We start from the raw sequence: 21,826 nt of genomic DNA on the forward strand, positions 1-21,826 counted from the left end.
TCCGTTTGGGAATGTTTTTCGAGATCCTGCTTTCTGTTCCTTTCCATTGTGCTCTGTGTAGCATTCTGATTCTTCTGAGTCTGAGCTGCAAATACTGCTTCACAACCAAGTTCAACTGAATACCACTACTCTCTGGGAATATTTTTAAATTTGTGTACTGCAGTAGTTTTGTTGCTCTGTTATACATTGAACGGTCTATTGAAAATTATTCTTTTCTTTACTTAAGATTTGAAAGCATGAACTGGCTAAATCTCTTAATTATATAATTTATTACCAATTATGCTTCATAAGCCAATAATGCCTGTAGCCATGTAAATGCAATAAACAGTGTTCCTTTATCAGTGTAAGGACATAAATGGTGTAAGAATAAAGCTGTCGATCACTGGTTTATCCAATGTGCACACTTGTTGAGCGCAAGTCTCTTCACGGTTTAACATTAAAAGCAGAGAATAATGCGATTATTTCAAATCTCATGTAAACTTGCTTTGTCAGATTTTTAAATAAGCACAATTTTGGGAGGAATCAGTGTATAGTGATGTAAATTGGCTTAATGGTGACCACTGATGTTTTCTAGAATTTTCCCTCTAACTGAAATAGTGTCTTTAAAATGTAAATATAATTCGAATTTTGGTAAAATGTTTATGAAAAATTTGAATTTAGTTTCTCAGCCTTATTGATGGTCCTTTTGTACTGACTCTTTCCTTGTTTATACCACAGCCCAGCCAAATGAATGCACCAACTCTTTGAGCAGTGACTCTGGACTCTCTAGCTCCTCCCAGTGGACTGGAGGACTAGTCTCTGGGCTCCAAGTCAGCTACAGCTCTGAGGAGCAGACCCAACTCCAGAGAGCTATCCCTGGACTCAGAATGGAGGAGGAACGACCTTCTCCAGGCATCACAAGGCCTGACCCTAAAGCTATCAGTTGTAGAGATGCAGCATTTGATAGCTCTAGACACTTAAATGGTGAAGCTTTGTTTAAAGAGCGTGAAACCGACATTATAGATGATGATGACAATATCCCCACCCCTAATGATGCCATTGCTGCTGTTTCAGACTCTAAAGAGACACTTTCTTCAAGGGAAAAGTCTGGTTTGTCTTCGCTTAGAGGTGAACAAAGATGTCAGAACTCTGTCCAATCAGATGTTGGTCGAGGGGTGAATTGCTCAAACACTCTTACACACACATCAGTATCTACTGGATATCAGACACATATATGGGTGAAACAGCAGCAGTCAGTACCAACCAGTTCTTACACGCACACTCCATTAGACAGACTGGAAGGAAGAGAGGAGATGGAGCTCCGCAAGGGTGCAAGCAAACCCTCATTACCTGGCAATGGCTTTCCAGAGGCGCAGTCAGAGGCAGACAAGAATGCTGAGTTTGCGACACTTGCTTTGGATATAGATCAATCAATTGAACAGCTTAATCAGCTTATCCTGGACCTAGACCCTGAGTTTGAGCCAGTCCCCACACAGGCAAGGGGTCACATGACCCGTTCAGCCTCCCTGCACACCAATGGAAAGATGCACTCTGGTGGAAGGGCCAAAGTCAAGCAGTCAGGTAAGAGCTAATCCTGACACATTCACCAGACTTGAATAAACAGCTTTGTTGACCACAACCAAGGAGTCAGTGTTTGGCTAGTTAGCTTCACAGTTAGCCCCTGCTGGTAGAAATGTTACTATACCATTATAATGGCAAAAGCTTCTTTCTCTATTTACGGACATTCAGTAGTAGCCAAGTATTCTGATGAAACAATTTCTGCAAGCAATGAATGAGAATGCTAATGGATAGCCATTTTGAGGTATTATAGACCCTCTTTATGATGACAACCATTCCCCAAACTTCACAAAGTAGCTGTGAAAGGGCGGAGGGCAGGGCCTTATCAGGCTAATCAAGCCTCTGAGAGGGATAAAGGCCGACTGCGGATGGTGGTGCGAGAGAGAGAGAGAGAGAGAAAGCGTTTACAGGCAGCTGTCCGACATATGTGTGTGTTGGTGTCTTTTTGTTAAGTTCATAATTAAACATTATTTATATTCTCAAGCCGGTTCTTGCCGCCTCCTTTCCATTAATCGCTTTACAGTAGCCAAAAAACAAAACAAAACATAGTACTACAGTTTTATGGCTTTTTCTTGGACTTGTACCATGGTAGTACCATCTAGCGGATTCCTTGAAGTACTCTGGTGTACCATGTAAATACTGTGATACTTGAATATGGTAATCATTCAGTACCATGATATATATCAAAGCCCCATGGTATCACTATCTGAGACAATCATTCTACCCTTGTTACTGCCAGGGTATGATATTAGCACCTGCCACATAACAAATGCTGGTACTTTTTGTGCAGTGGCGAGTTATTTTGACATCTCAGAGTGAAATATGAAAATAAATGCCTTTAGACACACAGACTAATGCTTGAACAAACACACCTGATTATATTTTGATGAACAGATGGAAAAAAAGCTGTCGTGCCTGAATTGCTGTGTTTTCAGAGTTTAAGTGGCGCTCTCCAGCTCATGCACACACGTGAGAGCTTCTCACGGAACACTAGCATGTGGAGAGTTTTCACTCTTTCTTCTCTGACAGTCGTGTGGAAGCAATTCACAAGAATAGTGTATGTATAGTCAATATATGTGAACGCTGCAAATTATCTCCTACTACCTCATGAGCTGCTCTGAGTTTAGCTTTATTTTAATGGAGCAGTTCGTGCTTTATGATACATGCAACTATGCAGGTTTACTTCATTTTGGCATTATAAATCCAGATATTTGATGCTGTATATATTACCAATAGGCTTGGGATTGATGACATTTTCACATATCGATAAACGGAAGATTTTTCAGATGATTATCGACATATATCTGGGATTTTCAGATATAAATAGGGCTGCTCATTGCACAATAGTCTTTGTCTTTAATATTTCTTAACACAACTTTTGTAACGTATGAGCGGCAGATTTAATCAAAGTGGGTTTTAAAATTCAACAAATTATTTTCCATGAAGGTATGTTCGCCCACAACACAAGCTCACCATCTCCGGAGGCTGTTAAAAATTCTCCAGTGCCACGGAGCTCAACTTGCATAGTTTTCCATTACATTTGACCCAAATAATTGTCAAAGTGCTGATTATTTATGCTAGTCAATACTGGTTGATACAAGTATGTCTTTTTATGGTTTGACAGCTTGAATGAAAGACCTTTTACAATGCTACAGTACATGCAGGAAAATTTCATAATAAACATTGCCATTTCTAATCGTTAAGTTTGCAGTTACACCAGTTTCATACACAAAGAAGTACAAAAACGTTTGTAACTTTGGACTGCCATCAGCTCATAATGTGTGTAATGTGTGTGTAATATCTTGTCCATACCGTGACCGACTTCAGTAAATGTAATTCAATAAATGCCCCCTTGTGGTCTCCTAAAGCTATTACGTCAGATTACATTGAATGGAAGGCAACTAACAGTGTCTTGAAAGCAAACATATTAGGCTTCTAATTCAAATGTTGGCTTATGTAAATATATTTATGCCTCCGATATGTAGGAATAAAATAGTGCTGATCAGTTATCAATATATCTATATTTTATGACATCCCTAATTACCGTACAAAGCAAAGGGCATGCAGCGAAACTTCAGGTGATTTGTCATGTGTAGTCATAATATTTCATTACAGCTTTAGAAATGGTGCTTGAACTAAAAGATTATCTTCTGTACTTGTCTACATTTTAGCCTCTGTGTATGTTGCAAATTTACCATTTATGATAATAATAATATTATGATATTATGTGTCATATATGCTCTACTGTATACAGTATGGTTTATATGTGTTCATTTCTACTATACAGTGCATCCGTAAATTATTCACAGCACTTAACTTTTTCCACATTTTGTTATGTACATGTGATTTCTTTTTGTTTTTAATTTTTAATAACACATAAGTATTCACAGCCTTTGCTCAATACTTCGTTGAAGCACATTTGGCACCAATTCCTTCATGTGCCATTTACTGAGGAGTGGCTTCCGTCTGGCCACTCTACCATACAGGCCTGATTGGTGGAGTGCTGCAAAGACGGTTGTTCATCTGGAAGGTTCTCCTCTCTCTCTCTCCACAGAGAAACGCTGGAGCTCTGTCACAGTGATCATTGGGTTCTTGGTCACCTCCCTGACTAAGGCCCTTCTCCATCGATCGCTCAGTTTGGCCAGGCGGCCAGCTCTAGGAAGAGTCCTGGTGGTTCCAAACTTCTTCCATTTATGGATGATGGAGGTCAATGTGCTCATTGGGACCTTTAATGCTGCATTTAATGTACCCTTCCCCAGATCGATACAATCCTGTCTCGGCGGTCTACAGACAATTCCTTGGACTTCATGGTTTGGTTTGTGCTCTGACATGCACTGTTAACTGTGGGACCTTATATAGACAGGTGTGTGCCTTTCCAAATCATGTCCAAGTCAACTGAATTTACCACAGGTGGACTCCAATCAATGTGTAGAAAAATCTCAATGATGATCATTGGAAACAGGATGCACCTTAGCTCAATTTTGAGTGTCATGGCAAAGGCTGTGAATACTTATGTACATGTGATTTTTTTCGTTTTTTATTTTTAATAAGATTTTTAAGATTTCAAACAAACTCCTTTCACATTGTCATTATGGGGTATTGTTTGTAAATTTTGAGGACAATAATTAATTGAATACATTTTGGAATAAGGCTGTAACATAACACAATGTGGAAACGTGAAGCGCTGTGAATACTTTCCGGATGCACTGTATGTAGTATATAGTACATAAAACATATAATCTATACAGTATATGAAAAATAAAAGTGGCTGGTTAAATTTTGCATTCACCAGCCATTGTTCATACCCTGTTTACTGTGCTGTTTGTAAGGGGTCACAAACTCTATATACTTTGTCTACAAGTTTTGTACTTGCCCAACATGGCTACCTGTATAATCCAGTCTCTTTTAAATGTGATGTTTGATATTTATATTGGCAGGGACTTAATTTAAGGTAATGAATGCACAAAAGTAGACATATACAATATACAGTAGTCCTCTGTGTGCAGCTCCTGACAGGTATAGCTAAAGAAAATAAAGCCCGGCCTTCATTTCATATTTTCATTTCTGTGAATGTGTGTGTGTGGGTGGGGGGGGGGGGTTGGGTGTTTTACAAGGACCATTTTTAGATTACAAAATTGTAATTAAAAGGTTATTATTCTATAAATATGGTTTATGAGGGCATTTCTAGTGTCCTCATAATTCAGATCGCTGTGTGTGTGTGTGTGTGTGTGTGTGTGTGTGTGTGCGCGTGTGCGCATGCACAAGTGTGTGTCTTTGCTTGAGCATGTAAACATCCTGTTCTGGTATGTAATGCGTGGATAGTGTAAATGCAACCTCTGAACTGCCTCTTTGTTCAAAAATTGACACAATCGTATTCTTAACTGTGTTAGGAAAAACACAGCCCTTGACAAGTATGGCAACTATTTAGTGACACCCTAATTATGTTATTTTGTCAGTTTGTCTTTACTAAACACATCTGTTTAAACCATACAGTCTTCACAAACTCAATACTGTGGATCCTATGACCACTGCACATTGTTCTTGTTTCTTTTGATGTTTAGAAGTTTATTTTTGGCCTTGCATGAGATCTCATTTTAGTTGCTATATTCTAGCTAGCAGCTCACTGTTTACCTTGTGTAAATGAGTTAACATACACCGTGCAGCATTAGCAGTCTGACTAAAAGTCCAACAGAGAATGTGTGAGTGGATATACTGTAATGTCTACACAGCTGAGAAGATGAGGGTGAGAAACGAAAGCTTGCATATCTCCACTGCAGATTCATGCAGCTCGCATTGCCATTAACGGCGCAAGCAACAGTCATGATTGCCTCGCTTTAGTTGCTTATATTCTCTGTAGGCCTCTGGGCATCTTGATTTGTATCAAAGCACTTTGCAAGAATTTTGACTTTTGGTGAAATACAATCAGGTCATGTCTGATGTCCTTTGTAAACGCAAAGTGCTCCAGGCCATTTTATTTTCACTTTTATGTAATTCCAAATCTATTTAACCATCACAGGTTATTATACCAAACTAATATATCATGTATAGAACAAGTGCAACTTAAAGGGATACTTCATGCAAAAATACAAATTCTGCCATAATTTACTTAACCTCATGTTCCAAACCTGTTTTACTTTCTTTCGTCTTGGAAGCAAAAATTTGATATTTATCAGAATTTTAGAGACTGACAGCTTCAGTTACCATTTAATTCTGTTGTTTGGAAAAAAGTTGATGCATCAATACATTATAGATGAGTGTGAGTAAATGATGGCAGAATTTTTGCTTGAATTAAACCTTTGTGTCATGTGATCCATGACTAGTCGAAGCACAAGACTAAATAGTGGCAAAACTAATCGACTAGTCTGTCCAAGCCTCCGTCTATGTGTGCTTTAGACGTTTATCCTGCATTGCATAAGTCCCCTGTCCAATCACTAATAACATCACATGATCCTAGATTATTTGGAACAGACTATAGCTGCAAGCCCCAAGTCAATGAGCTCTGGCACTAAGACATCTGGTATGGAGTAGTCTTGATTATAAGAGTTAGTGGATCCTGATGAACAGAGATGAATGCAGAGTGTTATTATTACTGTAGTGTGTCACCTGATATATGTCCTATGGTGCAAGTGTGTGTGTCTGTGTGTATGTGTGTGTGTTGAATACATAGTGTAAGAGCTGAGGAATGCCTTTGAAGTGAGCCACTACTGACAGATAACATGATGCCGTTCCCCATCGCTGTGTCTGTATAAAGAATTTTGTTTGTCTGTAGAATGTTAGTTTACAAAGCCAGTACTGTTTGTTCATTCTTACCATGTTTTCATTTTCATTATGAATCACTGAAAGTATTTCTTATATAAATGCCAAAGGTCTTTTGGTTTTAGAAAATGATATTTTGCAGGGTGCATTGAACAGTACGATAGAACAGATGATTGCTTATGTAAAGTCATATGCCTCTTCTCAGGGATCTTATCCAAACAAGCATTGTTTGAGAACATGTTATTTTAGTTCTCTGTTTATAACTATGTTTCACTTTGCTTCTTGTCATTTTAGTGTTAGAAAAGCATGGCTAAGAGTCGTATATTTCAATTTTTTCCTTTACTGTAATTATAATGTTTTTGTATGGTATGTCCACACAGACAGTGTCCCATTGCTGAACGGATATTCTGAATGACTGGACACTGGAATGTGAGCAGTCATTCTGTGACTGTCCATTAAATAACTCACCAGTTTTTTTCTTCTTCCTGTGTCCCTTTCATTCTCTTTAAAGGTTGGAGGCAAAAACAACTCAGTGATGTCTCTGAATACTCTGTACTACAGAGTGCAGGTAGTGATCTAACCCAGAACATCCAGACCTTTGCCAACAGCAAGCCATCTCAGGTATGCAGATGCACATACACACATACTGATGAACATATTTTGAAGAATGCAAAACTTTATATATACAGTTGCAATCAAAATTATAATTTTAGAGAGTAAGGATCTTCAAAGGTAAGCTTTTCTGATGACCCAGAATTTTTAAAGATTACATCTATATCATTTGAGTGACATAATCAAAGTCATTGTGTGAATATATAACCTAATATTTCTAAATAGAAGGATTTTTCACAGCCATGTCATAATTATTCAACCCCTATTGCATGTAGCTGTTTCTTAAATATGTAAGACTACACAAGTAATTTTTTTAAAAACAAAATTAAGTCATCAATCTGCAATGACACTTATTTAAGTTTTAAAATGTAAGTTTAACGTTGTAAGCAAAAATGTATTTCTATGCAAAAATGCTATTAAAAATAAGCTGTCTCAAAAGCTAATAGAGGACATTATTTATGGCTAAAAGTGCATTTCCAAGGCACTTCAATTTCCAATAGACAAATTTGGCAGCACCATTCATAAATGTTTTTAAATATGGTACAACAGCAACCTTCTTGGGGTGTGGAAGAAAGCGAAACTTCACCAAGGGAAATGTTGACTCCAGTTGACTGAATATTCAAGAAGTAATTAGGAAAGACCCGAGGAGTCCTGGAAGAAGGTTTTATAGATGTATGGCACTAAACTGAAAATGAGTTTTAGACCTATGGGTCAGCAGTATGTCTGGAGTAAGATGACAAGCAAAGAATGTCAATGTGTAATAATTCTAATAGAGAGGTGTCCAAAGCCTGAGAACACTTACCTGAAATATTTATTTGCTGTAATTAAGGATAAAGGATGCTCCACATATGATTTACTTTGCATGCATTTTACATGACATTTGAAGAGAGAATTATTTATTTTGTATTTTAAAATTTGGGTAAACTGAACTCTTTGTTCCCAAAATCAAACAAATGTGTAATAAAAACTTACTTTGACTGTTTACTGTGGTTCAGCTGATGTGTTTTAAATCACATCACCAGAATTGTATTGCTGGTCAGGGGGGTTGAATAATTTTGATTGAAACTGTATGTGTATATATATATATATTATGCAGAAACAAAAAAAATAAATCATCCTTTGAGCGGCAGTTCTGTGGACAAAAATGCCTTTTTGATGAGAGAGGTAAACGGAGAAGGGCCAGACTGGTTCGAGCTGACAGAAAGGCTACGATAACTCATGTAACCTCTCTGTACAATTATAGTGAGCAGAATAGCATCTCAGAATGCAAATTATGTTAAACCTTGAGGCGGATGGGCTAAAAAAGCAGAACATGACATCAGGTTCCAACTTTTGTCAGCCAAGAACAGAAAGCTGAGATTGCATTCTGAGATTACTATTCTGCTCTACAATTGTACAGAGCGACTTACATTAGCCTTTTTGTCAGCTTGATCCACTCTGGCCATTCTCCACTGACCTCTCTCATAAAGTGTTTATGTCTGCAGATCTGCTGCTCTCTGGATGTTGTTTGTTTTTGGCACCATTCTGAGTAAACTCAAGAGACTGTTGTGCATGAAAATCCTGCTCAAACCAGCCTGTCTGGCACCAAAAATTGTGCCATGGTTGAAATCACTGAGATCAAATTTTTCCCCATTCTGGTGGTTTATGTGATCTTTAACTGAAGCTCTTGACCCGTATATGCATGAGTTTATGCATTGCACTGCTGCCACACAATTGGCTGATTAGATAATTACATGAATAAGTAGGAGTAAATTGTACCTAATAAAGCGGTCAGTGAGTGTATGTTCACAGTACATATACAGTATCTCACAAAAGTGAGTACACCCCTCACATTTTTGTAAATATTTGATTATATCTTTTCATGTGACAACACTGAAGAAATGACACTTAGCTACAGTGTAAAGAAGTGAGTGTACAGCTTGTATAACCGTGTAAATTTGCTGTCCCCTCAAAATATCTCAACACACAAATTAATGTCTAAACCGCTGGCAACAAAAGTGAGTACACCTACTTTTTGCAAGTGAAAATGTCCAAATTGGGCCCAAAGTTTCAATACACAGAGCTAGTGGCTGTTAGAGACCTTGTGCTCCTCCACCTTCCGTTTGAGGATGCCCCACAGATGCTCAATAGGGTTTAGGTTTGGAGACATGCTTGGCCAGTCCATCACCTTCACCCTCAGCTTCTTTAGCAAGGCAGTGGTCGTCTTGGAGGTGTGTTTGGGGTCGTTATCATGCTGGAATACTGCCCTGCGGCCCAGTCTCCGAAGGGAGGGATCATGCTCTGCTTCAGTATGTCACAGTACATGTTGGCATTCATGGTTCCCTCAATGAACTGTAGCTCCCCAGTGCCGGCAGCACTCATGCAGCCCCAGACCATGACACTCCGACCAACACGCTTGACTGTACTGCCCTACAAAGGCAAAACGCCGTAACATCATGTTTGGTCAAAAATGAGTTAATGTCATTTTTGGGGTATTCAAGACCTCCTTTATCATGTGAATAAATATCATGAGTCAGTTTGATTGTTTTAACGAGAAATTAAAGGGCTATGACAACCGTAACATCCAAAACCATACGAGAAACCACAGCAGAACGCCGTAACAGTTGTTACGGCTCTTAGCCTTTGTTCCGGCATGCTGAAGTTGAGTTTAAGGTGTTCTGACTTTGTTTCGCCTGGCATCAAGAGAGATGTTACGGTGCCGCTGTGATGTTACTGTACTCTGGCTTTGTCATACTGTCAAAGATTACCGCTCTTTCATTGTCACCAAACCGCGTAACATACACACGACACATCTTTGAAATAAAGCGTAGACTGCCGACTGCTTGTTTGTATTATTACTCTGTGATAGCGATGTGATAGGACGATGGTTCAGATCTGTCAATGTCAGTGACAGCCTGGAGCTTGCTAAATTTAATCTGCAACACGTAAATTAGCACTAACGTTGACGCTGACACTCGCCTCACATCAGATGCTGAAAACCAAATATTAAATACAGAGGCATCCTACCTTTCCATGCAATCCGATATAATCCATTGAAGATATAATCCATAGCAATGCACGTCATCTGCTGTATCCACAACAATCCATACGTGTTTGAGCCATATTTCCTTCTTGCAGGTGTTCACGTCAGATTTTACAGCTGGTTATCGCTAACGTCCGTACAAAGTAGGCTAACCTAAATAGTAAAAGTAATTCCAACTTTTTTTTCGGTATACTCTGTCTATATTATCTAAGAATTAAAAAGTAGTAATCCAAGTCGAGTTCGTTGACTGAGCATCTTGAGCAGTTTGGTGGCCCTTAACCCTTTAACTGTCACCACTCCCCATTTTTTCGCATAGACATGACTACTATCCAAATCACTATCCAAACTTAAATGGTTGTATTTCAATAATGCTTTGTCATATATACCTATGGACAAGTTGTGTTCCAAATTTTAGGTTGATATCTCAAAAAATGAGCTTTCAGTAAGATTTTATTTGGGTGCAGTAAAATACTTGGAATGAGCAGTCTCTAATCTCTAATGTATTGGTCCAATGTTTAATTAATTATTACTCTATATCTTGCATTTAAATACATATACCTTTGTATTCAATTATAATTAAATTATCTTTATTGTGAAAATATTTATTGTATTTATTCATACTGTACATACTGTACTGCAAAGTAACTTATCTGTTATACTGTTTAACCGTGTTAGTGTTGCCGCACTATCCTGATCATTGTAGCACTAAATAGGAACAAACAAAGGTCTTCTATATAATTTAAAACAAATACCATGATGACTAGACCTTGGTTAGGTGTTCTTATAATGGATGTAAGTATGGTGAACAGCAAGAAAATATTGATTATATGTCAGTTACGGCCTTTTGCCTTTGCATGACTCCTGATTTTTGGCACATGATACAAAGGCAGAGTACAGTAACTGCCAAACAAGGGTCAAAGGTCAATTTTAAGCTCAAGATTTTTTGCATACAAACATTTCTTCAGGATAGCAACTAGTTGTGAAATTTTGGGAGTCCTACCTATAATACTTTTGTCTGGACAAAACAGAAACTTTAAAGTCATTTTTCTCAGTTTCACACTCTAGTGAGTTAAGGTATTTTGCTTTTGCAGGGCAGTGTAGGCAAGACACACTTGACTCTGTACTCCTCACCTGGTTGCCGCCCCACACGCTTGACACCATCTGAACCAAATAAGTTTATCTTGGTCTCATCAGACCACAGGACATGGTTCCAGTAATCCATGTCCTTAGTCTGCTTGTCTTCAGCAAACTTTTTACAGGCTTTCTTGTGCATCATCTTAAGAAGAGGCTTCCTTCTGGGATGACAGCCATGCAGACCAATTTGATACAGTGTGCAGCTTATGGTCTGAGCACTGACAGGCTGACCCCCCCACCCCTTCAACCTCTGCAGCAATGCTGGCAGCACTCATACGTCTATTTCCCAAAGACAACCTCTGGATATGACGCTGAGCACGTGCACTCAACTTCATTGGTTGACCATGGTGAGACCTGTTCTGAGTGGAACCTGTCCTGTTAAACCACTGTATGGTCTTCGCCACCGTGCTGCAGCTCAGTGTCAGGGTCTTGGCAATCTTCTTATAGCCTAGGCCATCTTTATGTAGAGCAACAATTCTTTTATTCAGATCCTCAGAGAGTTCTTTGCCATGGCCATGTTGAACTTCCAGTGATCAGTTTGAGGGAGTGTGGGAGCAATGACACCAAATTTAACACACCTGCTCCCCATTCACACCTGAGACCTTGTAACACTAACGAGTCACATTATACCGGGGAGGGAAAATGGCTAATTGGGCAAAATTTGGACATTTTCACTTACCCTGTTATACAAGCTGTACACTCACTACTTTACATTGTAGCAAAGTATCATTTCTTCAGTGTTGTCACATGAAAAGATATAATCAAATATTTACAAAAATGTGAGGGGTGTACTCCCTTTTGTGAGATACTGTATATATACAGTTTAAAGTCTGTGCAATGTTATATTTTAACTTGATCAAGCTTAACTTGCATTGAACCTGGAACATTCCAACAACAATGCCTCACATTTGTTTTCTGTCTGTTTCAGCAAAGTCCATTTCACACTGACAGAGTTGAGTTTGGTGACCTCACTTCAGAGGTTGACGGTCCACTGTGGGAGGGCCTTAACCAAGTTCCACCCACACCAGCATTTCCTGTGTCACCCCCCACTCCATATGGTAAGAGTGATTCTTTGTTTGTGTTTGTATTGTGAGTGTGTGAGACGTAGACATTTGCATTTAACAGTCACCTTAACCAAGAATGAATGGCACCTGCTGATAGCATTGTTTATTGGCATGTGCTGTCTATTGTTTTAGCAGCGATTTACTAACAGAATTATTCAAATTTAGTTCACTTAAAAAATGACTCTGATACATCCATTTTATTTGCACATAATAACATGGTTATACCTTGGTTATTCAGTTTTTTGACTCTGTCATCATGATGGTTAAACCACATTATTCTTTGACATATTAAGTTGAATATGATTCTTATTTAGAACAATGGTATATGTCAAAGTACCTTTGTATTGCCATGTGATCACTGCATCGTCTCAATATTTTTCATTAATGGTTAGCAGATGATGTAAAGAATTGTGATTTATGTTGTTTATCTTTCTCACAGTGAAGAGTGTTCATGACTTCATCCCTTCAAATACTGGCTCTCAAACCAATAGACACAACATGACATTTTCAACATGGCAAGGTAATCAGTTGCTATGATATTCTAGTGATTAATATTGATTGCAACATCATTGTGCTAGTTCCTTGTACATCTACTGTAGCAACTACTTTAGAGAGGATGTTCCAGAAAAAAGTCCCAGCTTAAAGATGAAGTATAATTGAATATGCAATTTTTGTGCTACTAGTGCCACCAAATGAAATTGCAAAAATAATGATTCGCTCCCTCTGTCTACCATTAGTCTAAAAAAACAGATAGTTTCACCCTGAACTCACACCATTCAATCCCTCTGTCTGCCAGTGGTCTAAAAACAGATAGTCCCACCCTAAACTCACACCATTCACTCCCTCTGTCTGCCATTGGTCTAAAAACAGATAGTCCCACCCCGTACTCACACCATTGGTTGAGCAAATATTGCTATGTCTGGATGCACCAAAGAGCCACAATGTTACACTCTTTGAGGAAATACAACCTACTATTAGTAATATTAGTATAACTAATAGTTGCCAACATATTAATCTTGGATAGGAGTATTTTACATATGAAAAATGCAAACACTTCACCTAAAAAAATCTTCTGCATGCAGATAGATAGTCTTTGGTTGATACAGGCAAGGAAAGCATTTAACTCTATCTCACACGATTATGACCTTTAAAAATTGTCCCCTGTAGCAAAGTCTCCCTTGCTGTTGTAAAAATCTGTGCTACTCAAAATAACTCTGCTACAGGATGTGGCACTCTGGGTCAGGATGCATACTTCCTGTAACCTGGCCATTCAGTACTTTGGGAACTGGAACTTAGCATCAAAACTTTACATTAGAGTACTATAGCTCTCTGTTGACCATTTATTGACTTTACTAGTCAATCGTCAATTCATACTTAAAAACAATACAAAAAATTATCTTTACATTCATAAACATTCCTACATAATCACAAAATGTAGAAGTATTGCATATACAGCATTTTTTCTCTGCCATTCTGTCAGCTATGTTACTAGTAATTAGGGAAATACTATTGCCTGATTACATCTTTATAAGGAGACACAGGAAAACGGGGAAGGATAAAGATATACTTGAATAGCAAAAGATGGATTTTTCTGATCCTTAACGATTGAAATTTTAGGTTAAAATGTTTTACTTTTAGCCAATTCTTGGTACCACTGGGGAATTTAGTTGCTCTTTTGCAATATAAAACAATAGCATTGTCTATGATGAGTTTATTTAGTTTGAGTTGATTCTTGTTTTATTTTGGACTAAAAGATACAATAAATTTAATTTAAGTGAAAATTTTAGCATGTAATAAAAAAATAAAATAAAAAAACCCAATAATATATCACACACACACACACACACACACACACACACACACACACACACACACACACACACACACACACACACACACACACACACACACACACATGTTGTGTTTCCATGTTTTATGGGGACTTTCCATAGACATAATGGTTTTTATACTGTACAAAATTTATATTCTATCCCATGACCCTAACCCTATCCCTAAACCTAACCATCACAGAAAACTTTCTGCATTTTTAGATTTTCAAAAAACATAATTTAGTATGATTTATAAGCTGTTTTCCTCATGGGGACTGACAAAATGTCCCCACAAGGTCAAAAATTTCGGGTTTTACTATCCTTATGGGGACATTTGGTCCCCACAAAGTGATAAATACACGCTCACACACACACACACACACACACACACACACACACACACACACACACACACACACACACACACACACACACACACACACAATCTATTTAAACTGAAAGTCAGTGCAAACTACATATGGTCAAATTCTGCATTCGCAGATCTCTAAGTTGCCACACTGGGATTTGTAACATCACCTGTCCTGTAGAGGGAGCTGCATTGCAGTTTTTTTTTTCTGTTGGTCTTATTTTCAAGTAAAAATATCTAAACCTTCTTAAGACAAGATACATTTGCTTGAGATGCAAAATTTGGTAATATAATAAGACTAGACATAAGTCAAGATATAATATTCAGATATAATATTTCTTGACTTAAGTTGACTTTAGTGTGTTATATGCATAACAAATGCATATGTGGTACAATTTGTAACAAAACATTGTTAAGTAATAGCCAAAATACTGATTAAGAAATAAAATAAAAATAGTGTAGCGTTAAACGTTCTTACAGATTATTTTATCAAATGAAACTTACAAATGAGGAAGAAAACAAAAGAAAAATAAATCCTGTTCATGAACAGTGTACTGGGAGACAGAAAAATATAATGAAATACTAATGAAATTAGCTGTCCGGTAGACCACTTTCTAGCTTAAAAAACATTTCCGCCTAATTGCATAATAATAACAATGTTATAATGAAAAAAAAAACATATACAGTTTACAATTTCTCTCACAATTAGCCTCCAGAAAGATGGTCAAGGGGATGAAGGTTATGTTTAGAGGATATGTTGTATATTTTAATTTCCTGATGTGGGAAGATTTGCTAGTTACATAATTTCACTCCACTTATGTTTTAATTCCCAAGTAAACAGGAGAAATAGAAGCTCTTACAGCCAAACTCTCACTGATAGACAAATCTAAATATTTACACAAAAGGGGGAATGAAGGGAAAGAACATTCCCTAAAAATGGATGTACAGTGGAAAGAAAAAGTATGTGAAACCTTTGGAATTAACAGCATTTTTGTATAAATTTGTCTTATAATCTGGTTTGATTTTCCTCCTAAGTTACAATAATGAACAAACACAATCTGTTTTAACTAATAACATGCACATTATTGTATTGTCCTTGTACATATTGAATATGTTATTCAAACATTCACAGCTTAGGTTGTAAAAAGATTGTGAATGATGTCAACGAAAGCTTATTAGAGTCAGGAGTTGGCAAACCTGGCATCCAATTAATGAAACAAGATTGGAGGTGTGGGTTAGAGCTAATTTGACTTATAAAAAGCACTCATATATTTTGATTTTGCTACTCACAAAATTATCTGCTGATGTCGACCATGCCTCATAAAAAAAAAGATGTTAGGAGACCTACTATCAGCTGTTGCTTTGTATAAAGCTGGAATGGGTTACAAAGTTATCTAGAAGAGCTTAGATCAGTGTTTCCCAACCTTTTTTCTGCCACGGCACACTTTTTACGACTAAAACATTCTACAGCACACCATCCCACATAGGCAAACCATCCTCAATAACTTGTTTTCTGTCCATCTTAGTAGCATGTTTACTTGTAATGTTTGAAATTCGGGTACGCGAAAAACAAATACAATAAAATACATAATAATAAAAAAAAAAGTCACATACAGTGCTTGCGTTAGACTTTCTCATTGTCCATCATATTGACTGACAGGGTCGTAAAAATTCTGTCATTATCTATTATTACCCATCATTAAAATTTTCATATTTTAGTGATAATAAGACATTTAATAGCTTTTATTTTCATTTTTAATCATCAATTTACAGGACAAGCATATAGCAGATTATGCATTTATTTATTTATGAAGAGAACAGATGAACAACAGAGACACCAAACGAAGCACAAGATTGTTTTTTCCCCACAGTGACAGTTGAGGCCACTAAAACATGACATATGAACAACGCAGTATTACAAAAAATGTACTGAACAGAACTCAATTGATAAACTCAAACCTTCCTCCTGGTCTGCATCGACTTAAACTGGGTGCTCGCCTGTGCGCAATCTAACGCTTCAAGGGAGCCGAGGCAATTGTCATTAGATTTTGTGTCTTTGCCTCGGACAGACAGACTCATGACAGTTTCAATTTGGTTCTGGAGGCTGAACCCAGCGTCAAGCGCTGCATTGCCCTCCACATGACAAGAGTTGCAGAAAGCGTCACAGATGGGCGATTTTAAAATTTTTACACATAAAAAAGTGGGAGGTGTGCATAATAAACATTGAAACGTATTTGGAAGAGAGAAAAACAGCGTGCCGTTGCTTTGATGGCAGATAGTAATAAAAGGACTCTTTATGTTTAGGTCTAAGCGTTTTCTTGGTGAATTTAAATTAGTTCAATATCTGGGGTCTCTGATATTTGTAAATGATAAAGTCATATTTAATTAAAAGAAATGAGACATTCAATGTCTCTTCAAGCATTTGGACAGTTTTTAAATATTTCTTGTTGCTTAGAACTCTCAAAGACATTATTGTTGAAGCAAAAACATGTGTGTGAAAAACACTTTGGTGTGATGTCACTTCATAGACTTCAATGTATTCTGCAGCGCTGACACGAGTCATGTGAAAGACCCTTAACACATATAAATATCACTCACTTTTGCACAATAATCATTGCTCTTCACAATCACAAGTGACCGATTATGGTTTTAAAACTGCGAATTTCTCCGAAAGGTGAGGAGTTTGGATCCCTGAAATTATAAAACAGTTTTTCATGCATTTAGTGTGGTTGGGAAACACTGGCTTAGATATTCATCTGTTCACAGTTAGAGAAATTGTTGATAAAAGGAGACTAGTTCTGTGGCTACTGTTTCTAGAGGTGGCGTGCCTGAAATTTGCCAATGACCACGTTGACACTCCACAACGATACAATGAAAATGTTTTGACTGAAAATGTGGACTGATGAATCTAGGGTTGAATTGTTTGGGAAGAACATGCAGCACTACGTTTGGTATGTAAAGGCAGATGCATACCAACACGAAAACACCATTCCAACGGTGATGCTGCTGCTTTGAGGCCTGGAACGCTTTTCATCATTGAGGCAAAGTTTTTTGTCTAAGTTTATCAAGATATCCTACAGGATAATGTCAGGTTGGCAGTGCCTCAACTGAAGTTCAGTAGAAGTTGGGTGATGCAGCGGGACAGTGACCCTAAACATCAAAGTAAATCCACTACAGAATGGCTTCAAAAAAAGAAACTCCACCTCTTGAAGTGCCCCAGTTAGAGCACAGACCTTAACCCAATAGAGACACCATGGAATGACCTTAAGAGAGGTGTTCACACCAGACATCATAAGAATATTCCTGAGCTGAAGCAGTTCTGTAAGGAAGAATGGTCCAAAACTCGTTCTGATTGTTGTGCAGGTCTAATCCACACATCCATTGGAAATGCTTGGTTGAGGTTATTGCTGCCAAAGGAGAATTGACAAGTTTTTAAATCCAAGGGTTCACTTACTTTTTTCCACAGCAGTGTAAATGTTTAATGGGATATGTTCGATAAAGACATGAAAGATTATAATTGTTTATGTGTAGTTAGCTTAAGGCATTGTGTTTGTCTATACTTGTGACTTTGATAAAGAAGAGATCACATTTTATTTTAAAGATTAATGCAGAAAACCAGCTAATTCCAAAAGGTTCACATAATTTTTCTTGACACTGTATATGCTACAGGGTCACATACAGGATCAACTATTTTATAAATGACTATAACTAAAAAAATGTCCATTAAAAGTTAATAAACATAACTGTTGACTATGCAAAAGTCAGAAATACATTGGCAGGACATTGCTTTGACAGTTGCTGTTCTGGTTGGTTGCTTTCTAGCCTCTTTTTGATATGGTCCTGTGGCATGTACAGTATATTGTTGTGAGTGTGTTTTACATGTGTAGCCGTTCTGAACAGCAGCACATGATGCGTTGCATAAGTGTGCCCATAAAAGGACATTCTCACCTCTGACCCCTGGTGCAGCAGTTGGTGAAACATGATAGGTGAATTCAAATTTGATAAACACCGTTTATCAAAAGGCAGAAGAGTGCTCATGAATTCACATGTTAATTAAGCAATGGGGGTCTTGCACTGTCTTTCTCCCTCATACCAGTTGGGGAAAGTTGTTCCTCCCTCCCTCTTCCTTTCCTTCAGCCCTCCCCCCGTCTGTCCCCCTTCCTCCCTCTCCAAAGCTGGAGTCAGTCAACCAGTGGCACTGTCCTGCTGGGAGAATGGAGCGAAATAGTTTTCCATCTGGGGTCCAACAGAATTCCAAAAGCTCAATGACTTCATTCAGGCTGGGCACAAATGAGTAGAGAGTAGAGAGAGGGGTAGGGGGAGAGTTAGACAAAACAGACAGCAACTGTATGACCTGCCGCCCGTGGTCAGTGTTTGTGCTGGGAGCACTCAAGAAGAGAGAGAAAGTGGGAGATATGGAGTAAGAGACAAAGTGGACGTTAGATAGTGAGACTGTGAATGAGCACTTGAAAAGAAGGAAGAGTTTCAGTTTCACTTAAAAACAAATTGAGTGTGCTGGTGCATTTTGACTCAGCAGTGGGTGGTAATTCATACTTGGCTCTGTTGATGAGTCTTTCATGAGGAATTCTTCAGAATGACTGCTTCTCTAGGTATGTAAGAAGGTATTTTGTCTCATTTTGATCCAACTTTTGACCGTATTGTGCTTGTGTTTGTGTGTGATACAGAGCATTTGTCTGTGTTTGTATGCTAATACATCAGCCATTTGCTTTGGCCATCTCCTTCAGCCATCTCCTTCAGATTTGAATTGTCTCCTTGTCTGCAGGAAGTTTATGTAAATTCCCCCCCTCACCATGCAGCATAGTCTCTCTTCTCTTCTCTTCTCTTCTCTTCTCTTCTCTTCTCTTCTCTTCTCTTCTCTTCTCTTCTCTTCTCTTCTCTTCTGTTCTCTTCTCGCTTGTATGTGGACATTTGCATCATTAGTTCATTTAAATCATATTTACTGTAGACGCAGTATTTTGGCCTTGTTTTGAGTAATAATTGTCTGAACATCTTTATCTTTATTCAATATGCAAATTTAATAAGAATTGCACTGCAAAAATATTTTCAAGTCTTGTTTTCCAGTAAAAATCTCATTCTTAAAGGGATAGTTCACCCAAAAATAATTTACTCACCCTAATACCATCCCAGATGTGTATGACTTTATTTCTACTACTGAACACAAACTAAGATTTTAAGAATATTTCAGTTCTGTAGGTCCATACAATGCAAGTAAATGGGTATCAAAACTGTGAAGCTCCAAAAAGGCATAAAGGCGGCATAAAAGTAATCCATACACCTCCAGTGGTTATATCTTCTGAAGTGATATGACAGCTGTGGATAAGAAACAGATATAGCAGTGTATATAAGTCCTTTTTTTTTACAATATATCTACACTTTAAATTTCACATTCTTCTTCTTTTGTTTTTGGTGATTCGCATTCTTTGTGCATATGCCACCTACTGGCAGGGAGGAGAATTTATGGGAAAAACAGGCTTAAATATTGATGTTTCTCACCCAAAGTGATTGCACCACTTCAGAAGACATATATTACAGAAGACATGGATTACTTTTATGCTGCCCATTTTTGTAACTTCAAATGTCTGGTCACCATTCACTTGCATTGTATGGACATACAGAGTTTAAATATTCTTCTTAAATTCTTTGTGTTCTGCAGAAGATATAAAGTCATACACATCTGGGATGGTATTAGGGTGAGTAAATATTTAGGGAATTTTCATTTTTGGGTGAACTATCCCTTAAGAATGATATTTTTATTAGAAAACAAGACTCTTGATTTAAAGGGAAACAGGTTTATTTTTCTTACCCCATTGGCAAGGCATAAACCCCATATAATTTTTTTTCCGATTTTTTACAGAGTATCCTGAAATGAGGTGTTTTGGGAATTGTTCCATTGGCAGATTAGTGCAATTTTTTTTTAAGCATATAAAAAATAGAATAGTATAAGGTTGAGGCTTAAAACAATTGAGACAAAATCTGCAAATTGATCATGTCTTAATGTCTTTGCAATGTCTGCAATTTTGCTTATCAGGTAAATTTATCTTGTTTAAAGGATGTTTAGATATTTTTTTTTTATTTTTGCTGTGTAATATGTAATCACCGTTCACACTGCCTAATTTTTGCACACCAAATATCTGGGATGCCAATATAAAAGGCCAGAGTCAAGAGTTTTCTTTTAAGTTGCAGAGGGTTGAGGACATTTGTGTATGTCTGTACATGGTATATTTGTGTTTTAGAGTGCTATTTTAGTCGTTTATATGTGAATGTTTCCTGTTTTAGCTGCCCCTAAAACTTGTGGACAGTGTGTTTGAAGATGTGAATTCAGTTTTGGCTTTAGTTTAGTTTAAACTTTATTATCCATTATATTTTCTATAAAATGGCAATTTTCCTTTGGCACTGACATAAATAGATGACAGACAAACATTATGCTTACACGTTTAAGCACAAACAGACATAGGTAAATATTACACAAAAACAGACAATTAAATTAAGATAATAACAAGAATTCCATTTCTAATTGAACAGAGGATGTTCAGAATGTCCTGCTGAATGTTTGGGTTTTAGCCCACATATATTTTCTATGCTTTTGCTGGTTCTGTCAGTGTTTTAAAGGGGTCATGAAATGCTCTTTTTTTTATTGTTTTATTATCTTCCCTGAGGTCCAAAATAGGCATTGCATATGCAGATGTATTTGGTCCTTGTGATGTCACAAGTTCCACAAATTCCAAATGAGCCGTTATTGCAGCTTGGTTGAAATAAATGATCTTTGTTTTCTATTAAGGAGGACGTTTTCAGTTCTGACACTTACAGTAGGTTTTTATTGTACAATGACCTCTTATATATTAAAAGATCAAGGACAATTGTATTCCTCGTGTCATGACACCTTTAAATGGTTTGGCATTCATTGTGTACATTTTACTCAAATACGCACAGAAACATACTTAACAGTCCACTTTTTAACCAAAGG

At 37.4% G+C, this 21,826-nt stretch overlaps 1 protein-coding gene across 2 annotated transcripts in view; it reads left to right on the forward strand.

The window, feature by feature from the left end:
* Positions 1-21,826, forward strand: part of LOC127622185 (tensin-3-like) — a 60,356-nt gene that overhangs the window by 23,689 nt on the left and 14,841 nt on the right. Inside the window, exons 13-17 of one of the 2 annotated variants that reach the window (XM_052096185.1) lie at positions 718-963; positions 1,054-1,560; positions 7,325-7,434; positions 12,510-12,639; positions 13,085-13,165. In XM_052096185.1, coding sequence (XP_051952145.1) covers positions 718-963; positions 1,054-1,560; positions 7,325-7,434; positions 12,510-12,639; positions 13,085-13,165 — 1,074 coding nt within the window. Of the gene's footprint in view, positions 1-717; positions 1,561-7,324; positions 7,435-12,509; positions 12,640-13,084; positions 13,166-21,826 lie in introns of both variants that reach the window. The other variant, XM_052096184.1, reaches the window with a different exon arrangement.

Source organism: Xyrauchen texanus, chromosome 28, assembly GCF_025860055.1.
Source record: "Xyrauchen texanus isolate HMW12.3.18 chromosome 28, RBS_HiC_50CHRs, whole genome shotgun sequence".
NCBI lineage: Eukaryota > Metazoa > Chordata > Actinopteri > Cypriniformes > Catostomidae > Xyrauchen > Xyrauchen texanus.